General features: G+C 41.1%; 2 protein-coding genes across 4 annotated transcripts in view; both read right to left on the reverse strand.

The window, feature by feature from the left end:
• Positions 1-7,013, reverse strand: part of LOC122871024 (kinesin-like protein KIF21A) — a 38,349-nt gene extending 31,336 nt beyond the window's left edge. For all 3 annotated transcript variants that reach the window (XM_044185539.1, XM_044185538.1, XM_044185537.1), the window contains exon 1: positions 6,837-7,013. In XM_044185539.1, the coding sequence (XP_044041474.1) occupies positions 6,837-6,880 (44 nt within the window). In that variant the 5' untranslated portion in view covers positions 6,881-7,013. The remainder of the gene's footprint in view (positions 1-6,836) is intronic.
• A 2,176-nt stretch (positions 7,014-9,189) lies between these two features.
• Positions 9,190-27,371, reverse strand: LOC122871568 (ATP-binding cassette sub-family D member 2-like). The gene is made up of 10 exons (XM_044186847.1): positions 26,181-27,371; positions 25,505-25,685; positions 24,933-25,054; positions 19,557-19,719; positions 18,980-19,074; positions 17,596-17,741; positions 16,353-16,498; positions 15,052-15,136; positions 14,770-14,895; positions 9,190-14,567 (listed from the first exon to the last, which is right to left on the reverse strand). Exons 1-10 carry the CDS (start codon positions 27,123-27,125, stop codon positions 14,363-14,365), a joined length of 2,214 nt encoding a protein of 737 aa, XP_044042782.1. The 5' UTR covers positions 27,126-27,371; the 3' UTR covers positions 9,190-14,362.
• Between the last annotated feature and the right edge of the window lie 102 nt (positions 27,372-27,473).

The following is a 27,473-nucleotide window of genomic DNA, read 5'->3' on the forward strand; positions in this document are numbered from 1 at the left end:
TGTGTGTGTGTGCTTCAAGAACGCCTTCAGGTACACTATCATAACTTCCTTATATAACAATATGCACAACACACACACACACACACACACACACACACACACACACACACACATAAACAGACAGCTCTTTTATAATACATCAGTCAGCAGGTGCACTCGTATATTTGTATTTGTGTGTGGAGCAGCTTGTATAATATGTGACCATGCTCTAATGGCCGCCCAGAGCAAGAGGATGAATGAGAAGACACAGAAATGATGGAAGGATGTAAATAAAAAGAGAGAAAGACGGCCTTACAGAGTCCAATGGCCCAGCCACAGTGAGCGGCTACTGTCTTAACTCACTACAACTCAGCAGGACTGTGTTTCCATTGTCTGGCAGCTGCTCTTGACATCAAGAGCCAATTCATTGTATCACTCTCTTCAGTGTATTTCTGAAAGCAGCAAGCTCAAACCTGTAAGAGGCTGAATACAGCCAAACCCTGCCGTTTTAGGGCACAGACATTTCACATGTGCAGGATTTAGAATCATGATGAAGGATGTGTCATGTCTGCAGGGATGACAGGTTGTGTCCAAGAGGTAATCCTGTAAAAGATTCATAATGAATATGCAACATTACCTACTGGAGCACTGTAGCTGACTGATGAGTCGGACAAATCTGATCCACTGAACATAAACAATAATTCACGGGCTGTAGCTTAAATCATTTGAAAATTACTAGGCATACAAGTCATTTTTATAGTTAAAACAACATTTGGCATCTTACATGTGAGGATTTTCTTGCTTTTCTCTGTTTAATATCATCCGAATTGCAAAATCTGCTAATTATCCAATTCAGAGTTACCTGGTTTAAAATTAATACATCAAGACTGCAGTAAGACAGATGCATCGTTACACTCTGGAATAGGTTGTGTGCTCAATGTTTCGCTGTCAATTAAGATGCACAACTGTGTTGCTCTTATTTCCATTCATTTTCCAACACGGATGCATCCTTGATATTTTCTGGTTGGCGAGAAAACTTCCACCAGTTCTCAGGAAGTGATAAAAACGTTATGACCTTGAATCTGTATTTTCTCTCAGAGTCCGGCGTGAAAACAGCTAGGCAGTGATGTCACAGAGGGCATTTGGGAATGACGGCAGGAAAAATGGACAAAGGTCAAGAGAGGGAGGCAGAGACAGTGCGAGAAAGAGTGTTCTGCTGACTCAGTGTTTCAGCTTCCCCCTTCTCTCTCTCTCTGTCTTGTTGTTTAGATGGCTGACTGACCGGTGTCCATTCACAGGGTCATTGCCGCACACCCGGAGCCTTGAAAGGACCCATGGTTACCGTGGTGACAGCTAAAACAAGCTGCCAAGGGGGAATTCTGACTGGGTCACTGATCACAGCTTTGACTGCTTCATGGGTCAAAGGTGGGTGGGCAGGAAAGAAGGAGAGGTGGACGGTGGGAGAGGATGGTGGCTCTCACCCTGAGCCAGGGCATATGAGGATAACGCGTACACACACACGCACACACACACACACACCACTGGCCTCTAGCACTGATACCAGCTTAATGAAAACATTCCTTTTTGACAAGGACAGTTAGGCCAAATCATGGCACACATGGGAGTTAAGTGGAAATTCAAGGTGAAAGCAGTGGAAGTGTATGGAAAAAATAAGCATAGTCGTTGTTTGTAAAGGGGTGAACATATTTTGCATAGATTTATGGCACATTCAAAGGTGAGGAGCGACAAAACTGAAGCAGGTTGTTCTTTTTGTTTTGCCAGGGAATTTGAATTAATTACAATTCTTTTTATACATTAATACAAATCTATATCGAATTAAGCTTCGCCTGTGCTAGTTAGACAGAAGTTATTGAATATCTCAGTAACTCCAATATCACATGACTGCAGCTGGCAGATGGCTTGCAGCATGCTGTGCTTTTTGTCTCAGTTCACTTGAGTTGGTTCATGAATATTTATCACGAATATGCCTGAACGGACACGGGTTTATGCACGCACGCACGCACACGCACGCACGCACACACACACACACACACACACACACACACACACACACACACACACACACACACACAAGCACAACACAATGCTTTTCTAGCATTTGGCAGCAGGTCGTGCCCTCAAACATAATCCACAAAGGTCAAGAGGGTGGGACTTGTCTGACAGATGTCAGAGAGGAGCCAATAGGACAATAGTTAGACAATCTGAATATTAGTAAGAGAAAAAAGTTGGTGGGGGTCTGACAAGATCTTGTTTGCATTCCCCAATTAATTTTGCAATGCATTTTGCATGGAATAACATTTTTAAACATTTACTCACTTTATATGTATACAGTATATGTCAGATAGACCTTAAATAGTTCAGAGTTATAGTTTATTCCACCAAGGGTTGGGGGATATGACAATATATACCATGAGACATAATATAGTAAATATATATAGTATATATTAAATCCTCACGTAAAAAATTTTATCCACATTGCCCTAATTCCTAACCTACTTCTAACCTGCTGTATGCTCTACATCATGTGTAAGCAACCAGTCTAAACATTAAACTGAGGATTAAGGATTGAGGATTTTCAAAAACATTCACTCTAACTCATCTAATTAAAGAGGAAGAGCTACCTGTTCTGAATTCAACCGTACGAAACCTGATTCCTCACTGCTAGCTAATTCTGGCTGTTCGCTCTGAATTATTAAAGCTGCACTTCAAGGATATCGACATACTAATAAGTCACTTGCCTCCTTCAGGCAAAATCTGTACCATGACTTACTTCTTGGATAAATCGTTAACTTCTTGTATTGTTTTTTCATGTAATATGGGACGAGATAAACATATGCAAACACATACACACACAGATGGGATGTTATGCAAGGAAAGAAGTATACAGGACGTGAAACACACAAACACATTCACACAGGGGATAACCCAGTAAACACTAAGCATGTGTGTGTTTGCTAAATCATCCAACAGGGTGCTACTGAAGTGCCCCATCTGTATGCTGTCAGGCGTGAAAAAAAAAGAAGCTTCAAAACCAGAGGTGGCAGCACAGCTCGCGGATCTAATGTTTAAATAATCTTACAGAAGATCCATCAAGAGGCAAATGCACTTCTAAAGAACAAATAGACTTTTAAGTTACATCATCTTTCCAGTGATCAGATCTTTCCCTCTGTTCAGGCTCCAGACCCCTTTCTATCTTGTTCTGCCTGTTATCTCTAAAAAAGAGAGGCAGAATTAGGATGATAAAGACGCATTTCATCACTCTGGACCTGTTGGGATGGGGGATTAGGAACTCGCTAACAGACAGCATTAACCTCACAGGCTGAGGCAGGTACTGGTTGGCAACCTGCTAGCTGATTACTGCAAACACACACACACACACACACACACACACACACACACACACACACACACACACACACAACTAACTAAACTATTACATGCTGGGGAGAAGCTAACAGTCAAAGCCTTTCAGATGTTGTAAAGTTCAGGTTCACCACAACTTTAAAGCTCCAAAGTAATTAGAATGTTGCCACGGCGATTAACAGAGCTGAAAACACCAACATGAAGCTGTGGTTTGATGTTCAAAGGGATGTCAGTCAGTGATTTAATAGCAGATGAAAAGGTGTAACCTCCAGCGATTATTAAGTGAAAATCTATTAAACTTTTGCATCTTGACATGATTTGCTATGATGTATGACAATCAACAACAATAAAATCACGTTAGCTAGTGTAGGAGGGTGTGTCCACCGCCATATCGCTATTAAGGAGGTGTTTGCTGTGAAAACATAAGAACATTATGTTGACTTTTGTTGTTACAGTTTGTATTTCTTTTAACTTTGTTATTACAGGAAATTCAAAGTTGTTTAATATGGAATGTTCCAATGGTTTTCCCAGCCCATCTTCATGTTGTTTTTATTATGAATGTAAGGAACGTGACTCCTTGACAGATAGTAAGGGTGACATAAGTAGTTAAGAAAGCATCAGATTTAGGGATTTAATAGAGCTGGTGTGAGCTCTATTACTACTGCTGAGTCTCAATTAAGTTCTCCTGGGTGAAAATAAAAAAATTAAAATAAAAAAAAAACAAATATCTGCAGATTACACCCTCACCTATCATCAGCTCAGCACAGATACAGTACAGTATGTGCACATAATGATAGTATAGGCACATATGAGTATATAAATTAAAGTTATATTTAGTGTAACCACAAGTTCAGCATACACAAAGCAACATTAGCATTAGTTTGTAGTCGTGTTTCTGGGCACCTGATGAATTTAAGTCCAATATTTACTCTCCTTTTAGTTCTGGTTTTGCGGTCAACCAACTCCTGAGGGAAATATTTGCCTCTTTAGCTGCTAAATGTTATGTTCACCAGCTAATAGCTAACTTTGTCTGTCTGCTGTTTGGTGCTAGACAGGTAGCGTACAGTGGGTTTATCAGAGCGTTTTCGCTGTAAACAACAGCTTGCTGCAGCTGGAAACAAGGTTGATGAGAGCTGATGATTAAAGCTGCAGGCCGAAAAACCAAAACAATGAGCTAAAAGATGCTAAAAAGCTCCATAGAGCTGAGGGGAACTGCAGAGTCAGGCGATAATTATCTGCGGGTTTGTTACTACGTGCGACACCTGTCACAATGCACATAGACATTTGACCCATTGTTCATCTAAAAATATGTATTAGTGCAGCTTTAAGTTATGTACTGTTATTGATGATTTATTATTAGGTGAATCATTGGTTTTTATTTTTCTGGTTTTGTATTGTTTCAATTTGGGTTTAGTTTCAAACATTTCAACATGTCAGACTCATAGCAGGATACTACTCTATGTTATACTCAGTCATGCAAATAAAGCACACTTGAATTTGAATTTGTATTTGAAACAGAGATGGTGCCGGGTGTGTGATACAGGAAGATTAAGGAGCTGTGTGAACTGGCAGGTAAGGCCAGGATAGTTTCAGTGACAGGAAGTGGATCTGCTAACCTTGTGTGTGTGTGTGTGTGTGTGTGTGTGTGTGTGTGTGTGTGTGTGTGTGTGTGTAAAAGAGATTAGTGACGAAGCATTTTCAAGCGCCACAGCTGACCTCAGAAGAGTCTCTGAACTGCTGACTCTTCTACAATCAGACACTGACTCGAGATTCAAGATATTTTGAATTCTAGTTTTGTAGCATCACACTGACCAAATCCTTATCTCTATCTTTAACCAAAGTCATTTTGCCTGCCTAATGGACGGAGGAACATATTCTTTACAGCATTTGTCTCTGCTGACTGAGAGTATGTTGGTTCATAATGTTACTTACTGATAAATTAAAAGGCTCCATTTAAAAGAACGAGTGAATAGAATAATAGAAAAGAAAGACATATGAACGAACGAAAGAATAAACCAATGAATAGTCGACGGACCATCAATGGGACTAAAGGTGGAAACAACTAGCAAACAACACGACAGAGCTCTCCAAATACTTAATGAAGCCTGAGCTTTCAAAGAAGATACAGCAGCAGGTAGTTTCCACTCAAAGAGACAAACACACACACGTTTCTGTAGCCTGATTTGTATTATTATCAACATCTTGTGTATATGTGAGAGCTTTGAACTGCTTAAAAACGTCTCTACAGTGAACTAAGACAGCAACTCTATGCCCACACTGCATTATTAAGGAAGCCAGACAAATGTAATCTTACAATATGAATGAAACCTTATTAATGGGGCGCAAATGGCACCTGAAGAACCAAGAGTGCGTGATTTGATATACTGATAGATTATTTATCTATGAAGCAGAGAGACAGGCTTGTAAACCGAGGTGGCTCAGTAAACAGAGTTCTGGGTCAAAGTCTGAATGCACAACAACAACGAGCGAGGCAGAGAGAAACATGAGAGGAACAAGCTTTTGTCCCCTCTCTTCCACCGATCCAGTTCACAAGACGTTTCAGATTGTCTTTCCACACACACACACACACACACACACACACACACACACACACACAGAAAAGCACCTGCCCCAGACTTTAGGTGCTGCCCTATCATGCTCTATTGATTTGCTATGTGTTTCATTGTTTTCAGGGCATCTTTTTTGTTCAGTCTTACTACCCCACACACACACACAGGAATACTGATAAATGGTGAAATGGTCTCAGTTTGTCTGCCTTGTAACTGGCAGCATGGATTGGCCAAGAGGACAAGGGTCAGATCAGTATGATGATACAGCAAATACAAACGGCCTGAAACTCAAAACACAATATGCTACAAACCTCCTGAAAACAAATGGATCAAACGCAGACAACACTTCAAAGATTCCGTACACATCTCTGCCCTGCAATAACCTGTATGTGGCTACCAACAAACAGCATTGTATCCTCTATAATAAGTGTCAGGCTCTGTGTGTTGTTCCGACTACAGGAGACACACTGTAAGGGGAAGAGTTACAGGCTTTTCCTTGGCCTAATCCCTCAGAGCTGAGATCTTCATTCATAAATCCACCGCACAGCATGTACATGCAGTGCAGGTATTAACAAATGAAGCTCATGTAATCATGGGCCACTGGTCTATATTTGCAGCTCCTGGCACGGGTGTGGAGAAGAGAGAAAAAAAGCTTCTAAATAAAAGCACATTAAGAGAAGGAGGGATATTGCTTTGGAGGGATTTTAGGGATACGAGAAGAAGAATGGATGCACTGGAGAGGCACTGGGAGATTGCAGTGTCTGTTTAGATGTAGGTTAGCTGAATATATGGCCGATGATGGAGGGTGAAGCAAGAATAAAAGCAGGAATAACACGTGGATGGTTGTAGCAGGTGTGACACAAGAGCATCTTTGGACAGGAGGGTCTGCCGCTGCATCCTTACCTCAGGGCGACGCGCACCGAGCTCTCATCCGGCCCGCTGGTCATGGTGTCACCGGAGGATAGTCCAGTTTAAAAATAGCTGGATTTCCCTTTTTCTTTATCCTCTTACAAGACAAGCAAGCGCCGCGCCCCCCCTCCCTCCCTCCCAGAATAGCGCTTCTATCCTGAGCTTCCACCGCCGCTGCTCTCAGCTCCTCTTCGTAATAGGAGCCATGTTTTATGAGATGGAGCAGCTAATTATGATCTGATTCATTTGTTTTCCATTGTCGGGGGCAAATGCGCTTCGGGATCCGGCGGCAGCCTCCTGCCCGGTCAGAGCGCGGTGCGTGTGTGCGGACGAGCTGGGATCCAGACCGAGGACGTAACCAAACTCCTCCTCCTGAGCTGTACCAAGACAGACCGGGGGACAACCTGGCCCGCAAGGCAACACAATACATGCAGAAAACAAGGTCCAATAATAATAACAATAGTTTTCAACGCAAACTAATGTATTTTTCTGGATACATGTTTTCATCGGCTCATGCTAACAACAGAACTTTTGATGAGTGTATAAAACTTCTTTGTCTGTTAGGAAAATATATTCATATTCATCTTGTCTATTGTTTACACCGTCCTTCATTATCTCTCTGTTGGACTGATTTATTTATGTTGTTATACATTATCATTTATTATATATTATACTATACTGTAGTATATTTGATATTCTATGTTATTGCTGTACAATACTATATATACTGTATCACTATCTTTCACCTTATGCTATATCTTATATCTCATACTATATTATATTATATTATCCATCCATCCATCCATCTTCTTCTGCTTATCCGGGGCCGGGTCGCGGGGGCAGCAGTCTAAGCAGGGACTCCCAGACTTCCTTCGCCCCAGACACTTCCTCCAGCTCCTCCGGGGGGATCCCGAGGCGTTCCCAGGCCAGCCGAGAGACATAGTCCCTCCAGCGTGTCCTGGGTCTTCCCCGGGGCCGCCTCCCGGTGGGACATGCCCAGAACACCTCCCGAGGGAGGCGTCCAGGAGGCATCCGGTATATTATATTATGTCATACTATTTTATTACATTATATACTATATCATATTTCTATTACATTTCTATTAATACAGACAAACACTAAGCATCATTACTTAATAATATATATTAATCTGGTGTACAGTGTTTACACATACTAGATCTAATCACACCACTGTCACTTTTGCCTTGTAATTTTGTCTTTAATTGCTCTTGTATAGTTTCTATTCTTACCTCTATTCATTTTTTAGTTTTATATACACCTCTTTTTGTTTATTTTGTACTACTTTCTGACCATTTCTTGACAATAAACTATAATTTGAAAGCATAAAAATGTTAAACATCATGAACTTGCAATGACTAAAATCCATCACAGTGAACCCAGCTGCATTCTTTTTGAGTGTAATTTAAATGTACTTCTGATGTTGCCAGTACTACAGTATTTACTGATGACTTACTGAAGCTGTATGCAAATCAGGAACTGCAATAAATGCACATGGTTACTTGGCCATGCTGCCATCTTGTGGTCAGCTCATATTATTGCACATAATGCACACATAATCGGAGTCATTAAAGTAATATGCCCTCTTGATTTCGCCAGCAGATGGCTTCACAAACTCACTTGCTGTGTCTCACTTCCATACTACAGTAGGCTACATACTACTTGTGTACAGTATGCACTACACTACTTGACTATTTTTGCAGTTAGTATGCAAAAAAAAAATCAAGATACTTTTTAACAAATAGGAAATTACACTAAACACACCAGCTGCGAGCAGTTCCTCCTTTTCTTTTGTGGGACCACAGTGTACATCAACAGCACACTTAAAAATGTAAGCGTTTCTTAGTATGCATACTGACTGTTTTGAGAATAATATACTTTACTTTTTTACTTTTCTAGTGGCAACACACTACATACTGCTCAGAATTAGTGTGTCGCATGGAAGTGGAACAGTTTCTGCTCAGGCTCACACAATAAAAACAGTAGAGTTGTGAATCAGATATTATAACTGTCTAGAATCTGAATTATGTTGCATTTTTCTGTGACTGTGAGCACAAATATCCCAGAGTATAGAGGTGGCATGACCTTTAGCTTGCTGAGACAGGTTTATTTATGTCTGCATCAACTCTAGGACGCTTTAATTAGTAATCAATGATCTCCATTAAAGGAGTTGGGAAGAGTACATGAACCCCCTGCTATAAATAACATTTATTTCTCAATGTTAGAAAATACAGATGTGACAAAAACACCTAATCTGAACACTTCAGCAGCAGTTATTTGAAGGTATTGAAACTTGAAACGGTGAAGAACAGACGCAACTTGTCCCGTGTTTCGAGGTTGCAATGTATTGTTTTATTTACAAGAAAATACATCTTCATCTTTCAACGTAAAGTGACCACATGACTTTTGAACAGATGATCTTTATGCCAATGTACCTCTCTTGGTTCTAAGGTTAAATAAAACAGATTCCTACACATGCACAATGAGATCCAAATAAAGGAAGTCTAGACTACTGTTCCAGGAGTTCAAGATAGAAAATAATTATATTAATGGTAATTTTGATTGCAAACAAAGCTCTCTTTAAAGTTATTAACTACAAAGTGTAGTAATCCCTGGCTTTGAGGGAGAATCACTGAATGTTGCTCCTGAGGTCCAGGACAGTCTAATTAATACCTCAAAAACTTGAATAACACCCTCAATAAATTAGAAACCGACCCATCTGTCATAAATATTGATTTGACTGTCCTACACCACTTGAATAACATGAAAATTCAAAGTGAAAATTTCAAACATTTTCCTTTCCCGTTATCCTAGTTCTCACACACGTACAGTAAATCCCAATTTAAACACCACAATGTGGCTCTGATAAAACACTGTTGCATGCACTATTAACACAATTATAAAATGATCAATTATCAAACAAAAAGGAAACTTGTATGACCTGACCACATGTATTCATTGTCGTCGTAACCTTAACAGATGCTTTATCATACATAATGGATACATTCAATCTCTTACTTACAAAAGGGGTGATAGAATGCAAAACTTTCAGTATCAAAGTTTTGTTAGTAAGGATGTCATTACAGTATATAGCAGGGTCATATAGAGTAGTAGGCCACCAAAGGCCTAACTTCACTGGTAAGTGAGCTCTCTTAACTGGTTTCCTAAAGGGGTAAGAAATGATGAGGTGCCATGTTAAAAGGTAAAGAAAGATGATGTTGAGATTTTTTTTTTCCTAGGAACAACTTCAGGCATGACCTGCATTCAAACCTGCAGAAACACATTTTGGCCACTTGGGGGCAGCAGAAACAAGCTTAAGAGAGAGGAGAGAATTACTTTATTAATCCCTCTGAGCTACTGCCAACCCCCCACCATTTTTTAAGAATTAAAAAGCTTAACACTAACAAGCTTAACATAAAAGTAACTGCTAACGTATCATTTTAAGTTGATATTGCTATCTTGTTAGCAAAAACAGCTGCCTATTACCATTCATTTGGAGTCGTGTAAGTCCAATATTCACTCTCCTTTTTTTCAAACTCCTGAGGGAAATATCTGGCTCTTCTGCTAGCTCAATGTTCCAACTAGCGAGTTGCTAACTGTTGTTTGGCAAGCCTGTGCAGGTAGCATACAGCCGGCTTTTTGAGTGGCTACCTGCTACGGCCGAAAACAATGCTATGAGATGAGAGCGGTGAGAGTAAACCAAAATAGTAATGTTGTGGGCCAGAAAACCAAAACAATGAGTTGAATGTCGCTACAAAGCTCCATAGAGCTATGGGGAACAGCAGGGTTACATGTATGTGATCCATCGTTAATATAAGAATTTTGGTTATAGTTACTTTAAAGATTTAAATAAATAAGAACAATGGTATATTTGAGGTCTTTTCATATATAGTAGTTCCTAACCACGTAATCAATGCGTAATTATCCGCACTGTAACTAGCACCTAAAAACACTGCTGTGCACAGGGATCTGGCTCAAGACTGGAGAGCAAGTGTTACCAATGATAGTTCAGCCTCAGTTGGGCTCAGTGTTGTAGTGTGATTAGAGAACAAATAAGCCCACTCTTAGCCTTATAATCAGTGGAAGGAATATGCAATCCTTGGAGAGAATATGCAGCATGAAAAGCACCCTTTTACGCAACACAAACCAGAATACATAAAAACACACAATTTTGGCAGAAAAATAAGATCTATAACGAAGCATACTAGGAAAATGGCACCTCATCATTTATTATCCCATCCTTTCAAGATGAAATAATAGTATTTCTGACTTTTTAACTATTGACGCTATGGTCACGCCTGTGAATTCCAAGCACTATCTGCTCTTGAGCTGACCTCATGCTCCAGTGTCCCTTGGCAGACTCCGTGTCATTCAGCGGCTCATCTGGCCTCCTGTCAACAGAGGCGGACTGATGGCACAGAAAGATAATAACTTATCTCAGGTCAGAAACTGCAGTGTAGTGTGCTGTTGAAAAGGCTTGCCATGCTAATTTCAAGCCTTACAGTAATGTCTATGATGCTCTCTTGCATAGCGAATGAAAGCGTGATTATTTTTGTGCAGTCCAGATTATATGACAAGACCAACACAGAGCATTCCAGTTATTATTCCTTTAGATATTAAAGGAATGCACTGACATTTTCAATTTTTAATTAGTTCTTTTTCTTCTCCAGTCACATTTTCTTTTTTTTGGGGGGGGGGGGAATCTAGGTCTTTGTCCTTCTGTAACCTAGCAGCCATCATTCTGAACAGAGCAGGGCTGCATTCAAATGGTCTTAAGTCCTTTTCTTGAACTGTACACTAAAAGCCAAAAGGGGAGGTTACAAAGGTTTAAAGTCTCAATGGAGCAAAGATGTTGCACTTTTAGACATCCTGGATGCAGTCCCAGCTCAGTCTAACAAAAGGCCTGAGAGAGTTGCTAAACTTTGCCTAGCATACTCAACAATTTTACATTCTAAGTTCCGTAACAAATTAGATGATGCATGTGTACATGGGTCCCACACCTTCTTAATCAACTAATTCAAGGACTTTTCAAGGACTTTCCATGCCCAATTCCCTCAAATTCAAGGGCCCAACACGGCATAGTTTGAGACACAGATCAAGGTTAATTACTGTTACAACACTGAGAATTTTTATGATGAGAACTAGCAGGACTTTACAGAAAGAAAAGAACTTCAGTTTCTATTCTTACACAAAATGTATAAATTTGAGCACTTTCAATGACCCATATCTATTTATGTCTGTTTTCAAACCTTTAGTTTTTTCCTCAAATTCACAAACTTTCAAGGAAGACCTGTGGGACTCTTTAACTTATTTCTTTGCGTGTGACTGATTGTCCATTCTGTGCAACACAGACATGGCAGTGTGTTAACCAAACAGAGGGCATAATAACAAAATAGTGGTATTCTAACCAGTGAGATTACTTGATATCAAGTGCTTCCACACTTTTACTTGGTTCTGTAATTTACTAAGGGGCTGTAAATGAATTTTACAGAGGAAACATTGAATTAAAGGTGAACTAAGGAAACTGTTGTGTCACACAGCCCAAAAAACAAATGTAAATGCTTCTGGGTGCTTTTTTGCAAATGCAGTGATAATTTGTATTGCTTGGAAGGCTTTAGGCCCAATTGGATGTATCAAACCGCAAAAATATAACTCTATATGAATGAATCCATAACTTCTCCACACACGGTCCCCTCGCCTGTTTCACTCAGTACAATCTGGGAGGCAAAAGCCTGCCTAACTTACTACTTTTCCTCGGACTCTTTATGTAGGACACAGTAAGCACACGCACAGGTCTGAACCACAAAAGGAACATACTGTAAAAGCAGCCGCAACCAAAGCTTAGAACCACCGCATGAGAATACAGCGCTTATGACTTTTTCATAAGAACAAAATTATGTTAACGTCACAAATCACTAATTTCACAGTATCACAACTTCAGAGAAGTTGCTGGTAGCAAACATGGAGGCTAAATGAGGAAAAACAATCCAACTAATTTCGCTCCTGTATATAGCCAAGCTGCATGCCAGCCATTAGTCAAGAGGCAGCCAACATGCTGAAGTGTTCTTGAGCCAAAAATGAAATCTGTACCAGCTCCAACGTCTGCGATCTTTAAATAAGCCTGACCCCTAACCGTTCTACTACTTTATATTAGCCCTATTATGTAAATTAAGTATAATCCAATAAGGCCTCATATATTATAACATAATAATATGTGGAGTATTATCTAAAATATATAAGTGCATGTAAACACATATCAAAAGATAATCAGCTTCCACTTTAGAAAGGTGAGAAATGAAGACTTTGTTCAAAGTATTTCTTACGTCACCATCAAATTTACATGAAGTCTCATGTAACTATATTAACTAAATTAGCATAATGTATTAGCTCATTAGACCCACAGAGCAGAGTCCCAGCAGGCATCTGACACACAGCAGACACACGAGTGTGTTTTGTGTCAACACAGGGTGGGAGCTTCAACAGGTGGCCAGCATGTGTACGCGTATCTGACAGTACCGTAGTCTGAATGGCTACCTGTTCCATTTGTGTATGTATGTGTGACTGTTTATAGACAGACCAGACTGCCAGGGTCAGCTTGCTCTTGTTCCTCATCCTTTGAAGAGGGCCTCCTTAGCTCATTGTATTTGCTCAATAAACCAGAAACCTATAGTTTTAGCCCAGATTGGCTTTTTCTTTGCTAGCCATGTGTAAGTCTGCAACTGAGCCTATATCAGTGGTCCAAGGGTTTGCGTAACAAGATCTGGTATAGGTAAGATGAGGTATAAGGAAAGGGATTGTACTGCGGCTAGATACACAAAATCAAACAAAGGCATATTGTGACATTTTGAAAAATCTCTTTGAAAAGTCTCTTTTGACCTCTCAAAACCAAGAGGTCATTAAGTTCAGTAAAAACTAAAATCTACTGCTAAATGATGACAAATGTGGATCCTGCACAACCCAGTATACTGGGCGTGGAATACTGCTTTGGACATTATTTAGTGGTTCTATATTAAACGTTTTCCAGCTAAAACTCATCTTATTTCACTGTGAGCTACCACAACAAAACAGAAATAATAGCCCTCTAAAAGCAGAGTAAAGTGCTATGAAACAAACAAACAAATGAATTATCTTGGTTAAATTTGGATTTCTCATTTCTGCCACTTTGGACTGTGGTAAACTGATCTTGAAAATGATGCACGCTAAAAGCAAACATTTTAAATCTACAACTGAGTATGCAGTCCATGTGAGTAACAAGGGGGAATAATACTTGTGCATCCACTTCACTCTCCCCCTCCACTTCTCAGGTTGGAGCAGGGCAAGGGAGAGATTAAAAAGAAGAGGGAGAGGAGAAAGGAGAGCTGAAAGACTAGCTGGCATTAAGAGCTCTCCTGCAGAGCGGAAAAAAATAACTCTACACAAGCTCTCTTCTTCTCCCCCCCACTTCTTCTCTTCTTTTCCCCCCCTTGTCTCTTTTTCCCTCTGGGCCCCCCCCCCACCTCGCCTCACTCCTCGACTGTTTTGAGGACAGAGTCGTCTCCCAGGATCTTGCAGAGCTCGTTGAGGCGATGCTGCATCTCGGGAATGCCGGCCAGCTGGGCCTCCAGCCGCTGTTTCTCCTCGGTGAGGGTGAGGCGCGTCGCCGTGTCCAGCTGCTCGAAGCGCCAGCCTCCCTCCCCGTCGAACTGCAGCAGGTGGGTGTGGTACTTCCTGGAGGTGGCGAGGAAGGATTTAAAGTAGTTTGGTGTGTACAATGAATTTACAACTTTATGATGGGTTGAAAGGTGAGTAAACTCTACTTCACAAAAGGCTGAGTTACTCTCCACCACATTTCTAGGGAGATAGTGATATATGAAGTTATATATATCTTTTATTGAATAGACTAGATCATTTTCTGTGGGACATGTCTTACCACAGGGAGGGTCTGTGAGTGATGGAGAGCAGAGAGATGCCGGCGTCCTTAGCAGCCTGGAAAATCTTTCCCTCCACGTCAATGCTCACAGCGCTGGTACACTCATCCAACAGCGCATATTTAGGCCTGACATACACGGGGGAAATTGTTTTAATAATTGCTATCCATCCAGCGAGTAACTAATGAGAATGGTTATGTAGTGCAAAGCTAGAAAATTACCAGCTGTTACCCTAGATAAAAGGCTAACACTGCTAAAATACTAGCAACGTTTTAATCCCTTACTTGTGGTAGAACATGCGCGCCATGCCCATCCTCTGCTTCTCGCCTCCTGACAGCACGTCCTTCCAGTCCAGCTCGGCATCCCAGCCTGGACGCAAAAGACGACATCACACAACCTTGAAAACACATGCTACCGAGATGTTATTTAAAGATGGTGATATTTCGGGATTATAGATGCTGAGAGCAAACATTTTCCAGTTTTATCCATATTAGGGTGGAGATGTCTGCAACGGCATTTAGAACATGATGGGACACAAAAATGTTTCATTGAAATCCAGTCTAAGAAAGTGCATAGACCTATTTTATAGCAGTGGAAACTCTGGACTACATTAGGCCTGTACATAAAGAGCTAATCAAAAATACATTTTGAGCAATGTAATGAATAATTCAAATGCAAACATACAGGTTTTACAGACCAACAGCCATTACAAAAGGAGGGGAACATGATGTTTGCTGAAAGGTTTAACCAGCCTAGGTGCACCGTGTAACAGTCAGACAGCTTTCTGTGGGACATTTTCAAAGGCTTATGCAGTTCTACTGCATGTGTGCCCACATCCGCGACTGATGACCCGTGACTGCGTGTGTGCGAGTTCGTTTGATCAAGACCTTTCTCAACATTTTCACAGCGCAGCCATTCATACATTTAACCCTCTTGCAGCTCTAAGCTTTGTACAGTAGTTGGTTCACAACAATAGGCTTGTTTGTTTGGCAATGAGAGGAGAGTGGCTGCCAATTAGCCACAGACTCAAGTTTAGGCAATACACGTAATACCCGAGTGCATAAGATCAAGCTTCTGGCTGGTACACATACGTGGCCTAGTCTGTTTGATCTCAGCACACCAGCAGACCAGCACTGCAGTTACAATTTGCAGTGCAGATTTTGCAAACGTTTAAATGATTTGTAAGTCAAAATTTAGAACCTTTAACAGTAAAAGATGACTAATTTTGTAGAACAACAAAATCTTACCCTTTGTCAATGACTTAACTGTCAAGTACCCAATTAGACTCAGATTTGTTGTAGTGGCTAGTGGTTATTTAGTCTAGTTTTGTCTATATTATGGTTATTTAGTTTATTTTGTGCGGTTATTTTGTCTATTTTGTCAGGTTTATGGGTTTTTTGTCTGATGGTTATTTTGTGTAGTTTGTTTGATGGTTACTTTGTCTAGTTTTGAAGTAGGTTTAAGTTATCAGAAAGTGTTACGTGAGCTATTTTCAAGCTATTTTTGTGTGTTTTTCTAAAGTTTTCAATCTGCAATTTTCACTTGAAACACACATCTTTGTAAGTTGTCTTTATTACTGTCCTACCTCCTTCTCTGGTGACAATGTGGTTGAGGTTGACTACGTCCAAGATGGCGTCTAGGTCCTTGTCACTGAGGCCTCTGGCAGCCATGTCCTCCACCGAGTCTGGGTAGATCACCTGGTCCCGCAGTGAACCCATGGACATGTATGGCCTGGAGAAACACACACACACACACCTTATCCACTGAGTGTTTCTTTGACAGCTCGTTCTTTTCTTAATGAAATGAGATGTTAAAGAGACACCCTCTTTGTTTGTGTGTACAAAGGGGCACATCTTTTACACACTTAGAGAACAAATGCTAAAAGAGAAAGACACCCATTACTCTTCTGTTGTATCTGTTGTACACAGTGTATTGGATTCTGTTACAGCTGCCAGGTGGCCGTCTCATCCTGTGTATAAAATATTCACCACTCTGCAGGAGGGAGTCAGCTGAGTCAGCACCTCTAAGCAGCCCTGGGTAAGATTACATTTGATGGTTTGTTTTAGACTGGTTCAGTTCAGTTCCGTTCAGTTTAAGGGCTCGAGTCCTTCTGCCACCTTTTTGGAAGACCAACTGGTCATCTTACCTGTTAAGAGTTGAGAGCACTGACACCACAACCCTCCATGTGTCAATACATTCTAACCCTTTACCATACGCTCCTGTGAATGGCATATATGGCTGCAACTAACAATTATTTTCACCATCGATAAATCTGCGGTTTATTGTCTTGATAGTGACAATAGTGTGTATGTCTATAAAAAGACAGCGTAGTGAAAAATGCCCATCAACATTTTCCAGAGCCCAAGGTGACATATTCAAACTAACAGTCCAAGAGCCAAAGATATTAAGTATACGATCGTATAAGACAAAGCAGAAAATCCTCACACTTGAAAAGCAGAAAGGTTTTTCTTGAGAAATGACTCAAAAGTATATATATATAAGTATAATAATATAGGTTATTATTATCAGTCTACGGGCTCCTTAAATATCAGGTGCTTTGTGGTATCCATGCTCAGTCACGCTGATGATACTCAACTTTCTAGCAAATGACAGTAATACAGAGAGAAGTATAATAAAGAAATGATTGTAATTAAAAAGTACTTCAAGCCTTGTCTGTAAATATTTCACTGTGGCCAGAGCTCTGGTTACTCTTTGTCAGCCGCACACAGGTTCTGTACAATGGATTAGATTACAGGTAAGTTTCACCGCTACAATGATCATGGACATTGGAACAAGTAATGTGTGAAAGTGTGTGTTTGGGTGTATACCTCTGAGGGATGTAGAACATATGTTGAGGAGAGGGTTTGTGTAGCCGGCCGCCGTAGACAGGCCACAAGCCGCTGAGGATCCTGAACAGAGAGCTTTTTCCACAGCCGTTGGGCCCCGTGATCAATAGGTGCATGCTCTCTTCTACCTGAAATGGAAAGAGAATTTATTAATCCCCCTTAAGCCGAGCAGGTCCTCAGTATAATTACGTAACGTCATTAAGATATAAAGCCCTGGGGAGATAGGAAGCATCAGTGGGCGTGTAGCTTTTGATAGACAGCATACGACTACTTAAACATTACACACAGGAGATCTGAAATGTCAACACAAGAAGAGTGGCAAAATTCTCCTCACAGATCGTTGCCTTTTAACAGAATACATTGTATTTTAGGTGTCTGTTCTCTGTCTGAAATTGAAGCATTCTGAGCTACAGCTGGAAGCCAGATCAAACTGTTTGGAGGTATCACTAAATAAAATAGATCAAAGTGAAAGCTGCCCCATATATTTCCCTCAATATATCCATGAACCATTCAAAGGGAATACAGATGAAGGTGAAGAAGCAGGTTAAAGAAAAGGTTTTAGACAGTGAAATACATGAAACAACCCAAAGTGTGCAACTCATTATTAACAAAATGGCGACATCCTTACCACAAGTAACCAAACACTGTACAGTGGGCCTATTGATACTTGACCTACAGAGCTTGGTGCAGTCTTGGCTGAGGTCTGTTAGCATGAGCTGCACGAGTGCAGGCTTGAGCTCAAAGACGTGTTGCTCTGACGACAGTTCTAGATAAACTTTAAAGCTAGCTTTGAGGCACTGAAAAATCCAATGAAATCAAGCTAACTCAATTATCTGCAGAGAAATAAAGATGGATAAAAATGCAAAAATGTAGACAATGTGTTACATGTGAATAGGAAGGGGCGTTAGTGTCCTAATGACATCTGAAATGTTTGAAAAGTCACAATTTACTCTTTTGTCAGCATTGATCTGTAATTTTAAGCACCACAATATCCTCTCCAGCTCATTACAGTAGCCAACAGCCTGACGGGTGCAACACGTTGACACCCAAAGGATGCATCTGTTTCTTGTTTAATGAGACCACAGAGGATTCTACATAAATGCTAATTAACACCACATAGACTAAAAAAAAAAAAAACTCAGGGAGTCTGATGGAAACGGAGCGCCTGCAAATATATCAGTTAATATTAACGGGTAATATTAAGTGGAGTTTGGTGCTGGAACAGAGATTAAATGTCGATTCTGGTGCTTTTTCATACGTTAGCCCATTCTAACTAGAAAAGAGCACAGCAAAGAAGAGCGATACAAAAAAACCCAAAATGGCTGAGTACGTAAGATCCAAAGAGAATGGAGTAGAGCTGTCTCACCTTTAAGTTCAGGCAAGACACTACTACGTCCCCATTTGGCGTAATAATTGGGACATTCTCACACACGATGCCCTTGTCCACATCTATCACTTCACCTGAAGAGATAAAGGAGAGAAAAATAGAATGACATTGTATAAGAGCAGAAATTGAGGATTAGACTCTGCCGAGACATAAGCATGGACATGGATGGGATAATACCTATATAGTAGGAATTATGGGGTTAAAAATAAAAAAATCCCTCTTTACTGCGTCACTTATCTCTAAGCTTAATAGTCCTCTCTAGCTGGAGATTCATTCTGGGGTCAAACTGATATTTATGCAATGATTCCAACCTTTGATCTTCATACTGTAGATTGCTTGTAATATCATGTTGGTGATCTAGAAATGTATTCTGCTTATGCAAGTTGCCCCAGATAAGGCTAAAGGTAAAAAGGTAAAAGTCTGTACAACATAGCAACAGTAACCTAGCATGTGTGTGGAGTTTGTGACTGGCCAATTAAGCATGTGACTACCTGTTTCTCTCTTTCAGTTCATTTTGATGCAAAAGGGGTGTGGGTGTGCAGCAGAACAGACCTACCCTTTATCTCCAGTGGCCCATCTATGTGCATCTCAGGCTTGCTCTTCTTCTCTGCTCCTGTTGTGGCTGATAGCGAGGAGCGCTTGTAAACACCCCTCTGGACGTCCTCAAACACCACAAACATGTTGTGGACCCGTGCAGTATAGCCTGCCAACTCTGTGACCTGTCCCAACAAACACAAAGTGGTCATTATTGGGTAAAGTAAGGAATGTTAGCGTGACCCAAGAGAGGATCAGATTCTGATACAGGCGACTGTCATGGGCATACAACTCTTGACAGTGTATGTGTGGGGTTTTGTGGAGAAACTGCAGAGTAGATGAACTCAAAAAATATATCCACATAATGAGTCACCTTTGACACCTGAACATTACCTGCTGCGATTGAGAGTGTGTAAAAGCTAGTTAGCAAGCAAGCAGATAAGTCTAAACAGTTGTTACCTCAAGTAATGGATAGATGGTTGAAATAATTAGCTAAAAGTAAACAGTTTAAACAGTTAGCTAGAAGTAATGGTTCAATTAATTAGCTAAAAGTGATGGATATATGGTTGAAATAGTTAGCTAAAAGTAATTTACCACTGCACTGCATGCTGAGTATGTAACTGTGTGTGCAACAATGTGTATTTATGCAAATATGTAGCTAACACCAAAGTCACAAAATGGCTGCTGGATATGTTGTATGCTGTGATTCTTTCTTTACCTTTAGTAAAGAAAGTATATTTTTGAAGTATATTAAAAAATATATAACAAACAGATAAACAGAATATATTAAAATGTGAGAGAAAACCTTTTAATTACATTTAGAAGAGCAAAAGCATTTGAACAAAAGCAATTGTAATGATTTTAACAGTGCAAAATGATGTAAATACAAGATAAACACAAAATGCATAAAGGTATAAAAGGAAAAGGAGCAAAACAAATATCTATATAAGCAACCAGAGGGTGTCCTGCATTAAAATATAATGAAACTCAAGGACAAATGAGGATAAAACCAAGAGAAAAATCACCCTCTTGCTTTGGCTTTAGTGTTGCACCCTGCAGTGAGACAGTGCAGGCTGTTGACACAGCTTGATTATATTAAACAACAAACACCAATTCTGGGAATTCATGGACACCATGCGGGGCTACAGAGATGTGACTGCCTCAAAGAAGAAAGAAATCAAAACACAAATGAAATGAAATGTGTCTAAAGACGGCGGGACAGACCTAAAGAGTGGAGGACTGATTGTGTTCCTCACGTAAAAAAGATGAAGGAAATATTTACTATTAAAAGAGCTTCAACAGCTTATTGCAGCATTCTACAGTAGAAGGGTCAGTAATACTGAAACATGATAGAGAACTGAAAAAAGAGAACTGAAAAATCACTGAATTGCCAATAGTCTGTTATCTACATTCATTTAGAAAACACTTGTCATGAAGAGACAAGACAGATGTCATTGAACTGAATTATCTGATTTTGTTCTGAATTTACTGTAAAATAGATCCCATAACATCTCCACCTTCAGTTTGACAGTTCTAAATGTGACACTTGCCTCTTTCAACTCAAAAAGGTACAATTTGGAATCAAAACAGGGACTCATATAGCGACATTCTCTGTTTCTATTACTCAGCATGGATCCAAAGAAACTACCTCCACAGCTGTTGAAAACAGATCCATAAGTGCGTTGCTGAAAGTAACAGATTATCTAATCAATTGTTTTATCAATTCTAATTCATTTATCATTTAAATTATACTTGTGGCTACTGGCAAAAAAGTCAATCAGACAACATTTATGGCTCTGTTAACTGCATTTGTCTTTATTTTGGATATCTTTTAGACTGATTTATTAGTTGCAGCTCTACAAAACTGACAAACACAAGACCATGGAATGACTTATGTGCTGGCAGGCTTGCTGGCTGCCAAAAAGATTTGTAGAGATTACTGAGTGATCTACAACTCTGACAAACTCACCATCACTACTTTGTACTTTGTACCCTGAAAACACTCCAAGACGTGCTGTGCTGGTGCTCATTGTGCAGAAATGTTTTCACAATATTAATAATTTCCCACCGTAAAAGTTAGAACGGTCATGATAAGAAGAGAGAGGGAGAGATGCAGAAGTGTGGGCTGAAAGATCAACAGATGGAGGATTATTCACAGCTAGGCTAAGCCATGAGGGAAGGAGCTCTGGGCAGCGCACACACACACACACACACACACACACACACACACACACACACACACAACACCAGGATTCACTGCTGGCTGACCTACAGCGACATACTGAGTGGCAGTAGATTCAATCTTGAGGAATGAATGCCTATAAAAAGGTTTCTGTGTTCAATTTTTCCCCCATGATTAGATCTAATGCAGTCTACAAAGGGCCAAGGCACCAATGACCCCGGTTTCCATTCAGGGGGTCAGTGTGGACATCGTAGAGAACTACAAGTACCTGGGTGTATCATTGGACAATAAACTGGACTGGGCTAATAACACTCAAGCTCTTTACAGGAAGGGCCAGAGCCGCCTCTATTTTCTGAGGAGGCTGAGGTCCTTCAACATCTGCCGGACAATGCTGAGGATGTTTTATGAGTCTGTGGTGGCCATTGCTATCCTCAGAGCGGAGGATGCTGGCCAAACTACATGCCATCTTGGACAGTGTCTCCCACCCGCTCCATGACCTGCTGGTCAAACAAAGGAGTACCTTCAGCGGAAGACTCATCCCCCCCAAAATGCACCACAGAGCGCCACAGGAAGTCATTCCTGCCTGTGGCCATCAAACTCTTTAACTCCTCCCTCTAAGTGTCAGTCTATATGACCCTAAGTCGATAAACTGGACATCGGATCATTAACATCTCTGCAATACTTGAAATATTGTGCAATATTCTCTGTTTAATACTCCGGTGCAATATACTCTGTTTTCAGTTTAGAATTCTCTATTTATTGATATTTATTCATACTTCTATTACTGCTGTGCAATATCCTCCATTTCATAATCATCTTAATAAGCTACACTTAACTTGACAGTACTCATTATTGCACTATTACTTATTACTTATATTATTACATTGTATTATACTGTAAATACTTATCAACCTCTAAATCCACTTTGGTACTTACACTTATTTTAGCTTTTATACTTTATATCCACTTTGTACTTAATTTATCTTACCTGTATTATGGCGTATTATATTTTGATTTGCTTAGTACTTCTATTCCTTCTATTCTCAAGTGTGCTTTGATGTGATAGTGAGCAGCTGTAACAAAAGAGTTTCCCCTCAGGGATCAATAAAGTATTTCTGATTCTGATAACACATATCAGAGGACCAACTTCACCCAGTTGTGTTGTCAAATCATAAAATCTGACATTTACTCCGATGAATGAATGGTTTGGAAAAGATAATAACTGGAACCTGCTTTGATACCTGAGGCCATTTTGAAAATTCCGTTTTCAAACATTGTTCCGTGTGTGAAGTTTTCCTCCCGCCTCCTTCCAAACTGATAAAATTGATCTCTTCAGACAAACATAAGTAGTCCTTAAAATTTCCCCCAAGCAGCTTTGGCAGCAAAAGTGTTATGCAAAGCTTTTTGTAGCCAAGCAATAAAAATGATGAGGAAATTGTGCACAATTTCCAGATAAATATTGGATTTTAGGAGCCTCTTTGCAATTGTTTGGGTAGAAAACACGTGGATTGTACTTCTTGAATTGTTTTGAGAAATTTCATAGACAACTTGCTGTAAAAAAAGAAAACAACAACAACCAAAGAAAGCTAATGGGGAGGGCCTTCGAAGAACAAAAGGAAAAAACAAAGCCGAGTCTACAAGATGTGTAACAAACTAACACGACCTGGGACATGTCATAGGGCCATTCTCACACACACACACACACACACACACATACATACATACAACAAGCACACTGTACACTGACATATCAAATAGGCAGTGTTTGGAGGCATGAGCAGGGCCTACTGCCTGAGAAATGTGCCTGTTTAATTGCACACATGCACACACACACACACAGGCGTGCGCGCACACACACACACACACACGCCCACACACTGGCACACACACTGGCGCACGCACACACACACACACACACACACACAGGCACACATCTCTTGGCCTTGCATGCAGGGGCTTGCTACTGCACATTTAAGAACAGACCAGAGTTGAATGCAGGCTACAACTCGTACCCTCAAGGGAAGTGTTTTTGAGCCAGAGTGTTGCAATGAAATGACAGTCAGGACAATATGCTTGCCACAGATTTGCACATTAGTGAAATCAAATAATAATTCACTAGAAGCTGGCTCACGTTTCGCAAAATTTCACAGCAGTTTGACCCGTCTGTGTATTTGTAAAATCTGGCTTGTGCGTGTCCAAACTCTCGTGTGAGTAAAGTGGTACAATGGGACATTTTTGAGAAGAGGTGACTCACACTTACGGAAGCAGACAACAACCCACTCGCACTTTTACAAGAGTTGCAATTTCCCCTCTTCACCACAATCACAGGCTGCAAAAACTTCACAGACAAGGCACACTCGCTATGCTGTATGGCCAAAGGTATACATGTACAAACCAGCTGTACTGTAATACAGCTTCACCGCAAATCCTCTTATGGACCTCAAAATGCAGCCTGAGAGAGAGAGAATGCATGAATGGGTCTTGCAATGGTTTTTTTGGATTAAAATGCAACGAGAGATCAGGGACTTGGCCGTCAGTGAACGAGGCCTTTCATTCAGCGATTTCTTTCTTTGCTTTTTCAGTCAGGACTCAGATTAACTCGTGTGCACGCATGGTGAGCCTCACGTGGGGAGAGTAGAGAGCAATGGACATACTGTACAGTCCTCTGTCAATCATTTAGCCAATCTGTGTATTCATACACCGACCCGCCCATCTGACCACTTGTCCATTCAAGCCTAGGCCAAAGAAAATACCTGACCACCCATATATCTGTCCATCATGTGATTATCTAAACCTGTAGTCTGACAAATCATATTCTTTAGAAAAGAATGTATATGTAATGTCAAAAATACTGAAAACTTCCCAACGCAATTCCCCAGAGCTCAAGGTGAGGCCTTCAAATGCCTTGTTTTGTCTTATCAACAGTCCGCAGCTCAAAAGATATTCAATTTACAAGAGTATAAAACAGAGAAAAGCAGCACATGCTCACATTAAAGAAGTTGGAAGCAGTTAATGTTTGACATTTCTGCTTGAAAAATCCCTTAAATGATTAATTGATTATCAAAATATTACTTCCAGTGTGAACAGAAGTGCTTTATTTTGAACTTTGAAGTGAAAACTGGGGAAATGATGGGGCAAGGAAAGCCTCTGGAGCCGAGCCGAAGACATACTGCACTCCAGCAAAGCCACATTAACCTCAACATGCGGTGTCCTCACCTCTTTGTAGGAGGACATGATCCTCTCAATGGCGTCCGCCCCCGAGGCCAACAGGTTACGGGCGGTGGTGAAAGCCTCCGTCCTCTCGCTCACCATCACATGCTTCTGCCCGTCTGCTGTTTCTAGAGGGCGGAAGGAGAGACAAAAGACAGGGGGGGAGCTCATTTTGAGAAACTGTGATAATACAGTCATGTTTATTTTAAGCAACAAAACTGATCAAACTTCCCATTTGGCTTCTCTTATCTTTCTGTGTCTCTGTCCTGCGAGCCTACTGACAACATATTATCACGCTTGTACCTGTGAGCATTAGAATACCATGGAAATAAGCTATTTAAATATCAGCAGTGACACTGAAACATTAGTGTGGTAGTAGTGCCAGGAAACAAAGGGACTGGGTTATAGCTTTATTTTTGATGCAACTGAAATGTCATCAGGGGGGTGTGGGAGGCAGCTACTGTTTTCACACATGCTAATAAGCCCCTGCTTGAGGAGGAAGCAAAACTGAAAAAGAGCGGCCCAAGACATATTTAACTGGGGTTTTTGAAAAGAAGAGGCTTTGGGGCCCCCATTACCGTTGTCAGCGAAGCCGGTAGCTGTGATGATCGGCACGGCCACCATGACGAGCCCGCTGCTGCTCCACACATACTTCATGAGGAACTGCTCAATCATGATGTACCAGAGACGCTTGGACAGGATCAGGTTCATCTGGTCCGCCAGAGCCCGGTAGCACTTCTGCAGCTGACGCATCTCCACCTGCAATGCACAGTATGTTAGAATACACAGCACCATAGTCACGTCCTGCATTTTTGTGATGGAGCATTCAATGAATCTAAGCTTGAACGTGAACAATCAATCTGATTACACTGATGTCCACCTGTGATGACACTCCATTAACTTTGTTATTGGATGTGGTTAATCAAGATGATCTATAATATCTCATGTAGTTTATAACTGGATTTCACCTGTAGAAATGCCAAGGTTGGGATGGAGTGTAAATGTTCATATTTGTCTAATACAGTTAACCCATCTATGTAGACTGACATAAATGATGGACATTCAGATTATATGTCATACTGATAAACTTGGAATATGGATTTTGTGGTTGTATTCTATAGTGATCGTAACTGGAGATTATAGTTACCCACCAATTTAATCACCACCATATTACTGCCTGTAATATTGCTGCATGCCTGCCACAACAAATGTAACCTCTATATTATATACATGCCGTCATCCAGCCCTGCATACCTTGTGTCCCCTGTAGAAAGCTATTTCCTCAGCATTTGCAATGATCCTGGAGTGCACATAGCGCAGGTAGCCTTTCCTATGAGCCTCCTCGGCCACCAGCTTGCCAAATCTGGGCGAGCAGGCGCGCAGGACCTTAGCCGTGGCAAAGACCACCAGCCCGGCCAGCAGGGTCGGCCCGGTGGCGTTGGCACCCCTGGACCTGGCGGTCTGTATCAGCGTGTAGGAGGTCAGCATCACGTCCAGTATAGGCTTAGTGAGGTTGGAATAGAGGTGGGCCACCGACTGGGAAAACATCATTACGTCCTCAGTAAGAGACTGGTCCGGGTTGGCGAGCCTCCCGTCCATGTTGCTGACTTTGTAGTAGGTCTGATCGGTGAAGTAGGTTCGGTAGGCATGGTTCACCAGCCGGGTGCGGAAGGCCAGAGCCAGTTTGCCCTCCAAGTACCGGATGGCGCTGTTGACGAACGTGGCCGGGATGGCAATGAGGAGCCATTTGATCAGCTGGATGATGAAGCTCTTGGGTTTCTTCTCCACGATCGTTTTGACAATCTTGCCGTCCAAGCTGGCCACGTAAATAGACAGAAACGTCCTGGATATCAGCGCCACTGAGTGCAGAGAGAGCAAACCGAGCTCTTTGGACACAAGCTTGGGGAAAAGGATTTTACCAAGTTCGAGGATCTGCTTGAAAAATTCGGCATTTACCCCCAGGGATGCGTTCTTATGATCCGCAGCATCTATCTGTGTTTGTATCAAACAAGTGGAACCGTTTTCCGCCTTGGACACCCGGCGATTATTCCTGGGTTCTTTGTTTTTGCCGAGCTGCTTGCAGATGATGGGGTACAGTGTTTTGACACCGTAAACAGCTGCCGCAAGAAACACGGCTCGCTTCGCCGCAGCCGTGCGGTCCCATTTCACTTTGGACGCCGCATCGAGGATGTTGGACATGTTTCAAACGTTAGTCGTCTCTGCTGACAATCCGTACAACACCCATCCCCCAAACCTGACTCACCGCGTCGACATAAAAAGAGAGAAGGACTTCTGATGGTTGGATTAATGTGAAAAGAGCCCGATACATGTACCGCTACATCCTGCTCTTTTTGTCCTAATATCAAGCAGGACAAACTGCATTAACTGTACTTCCGGTTATAGTTGTCAAAATAAAAACTCAAGGTCAACTTCCCGCACACTACAAGGATATAAGTATGATATAAACCTTGCCGTCAAGTTTGTGGTTTTATTTTTTAACGTCAATTCGCCTAACTTCCTGACTTATTGTGGATGTTTCCGCTTATG

The sequence above is a fragment of the Siniperca chuatsi genome, linkage group LG23, assembly GCF_020085105.1.
Source record: "Siniperca chuatsi isolate FFG_IHB_CAS linkage group LG23, ASM2008510v1, whole genome shotgun sequence".
In the NCBI taxonomy this organism is placed as follows: Eukaryota; Metazoa; Chordata; class Actinopteri; order Centrarchiformes; family Sinipercidae; genus Siniperca; species Siniperca chuatsi.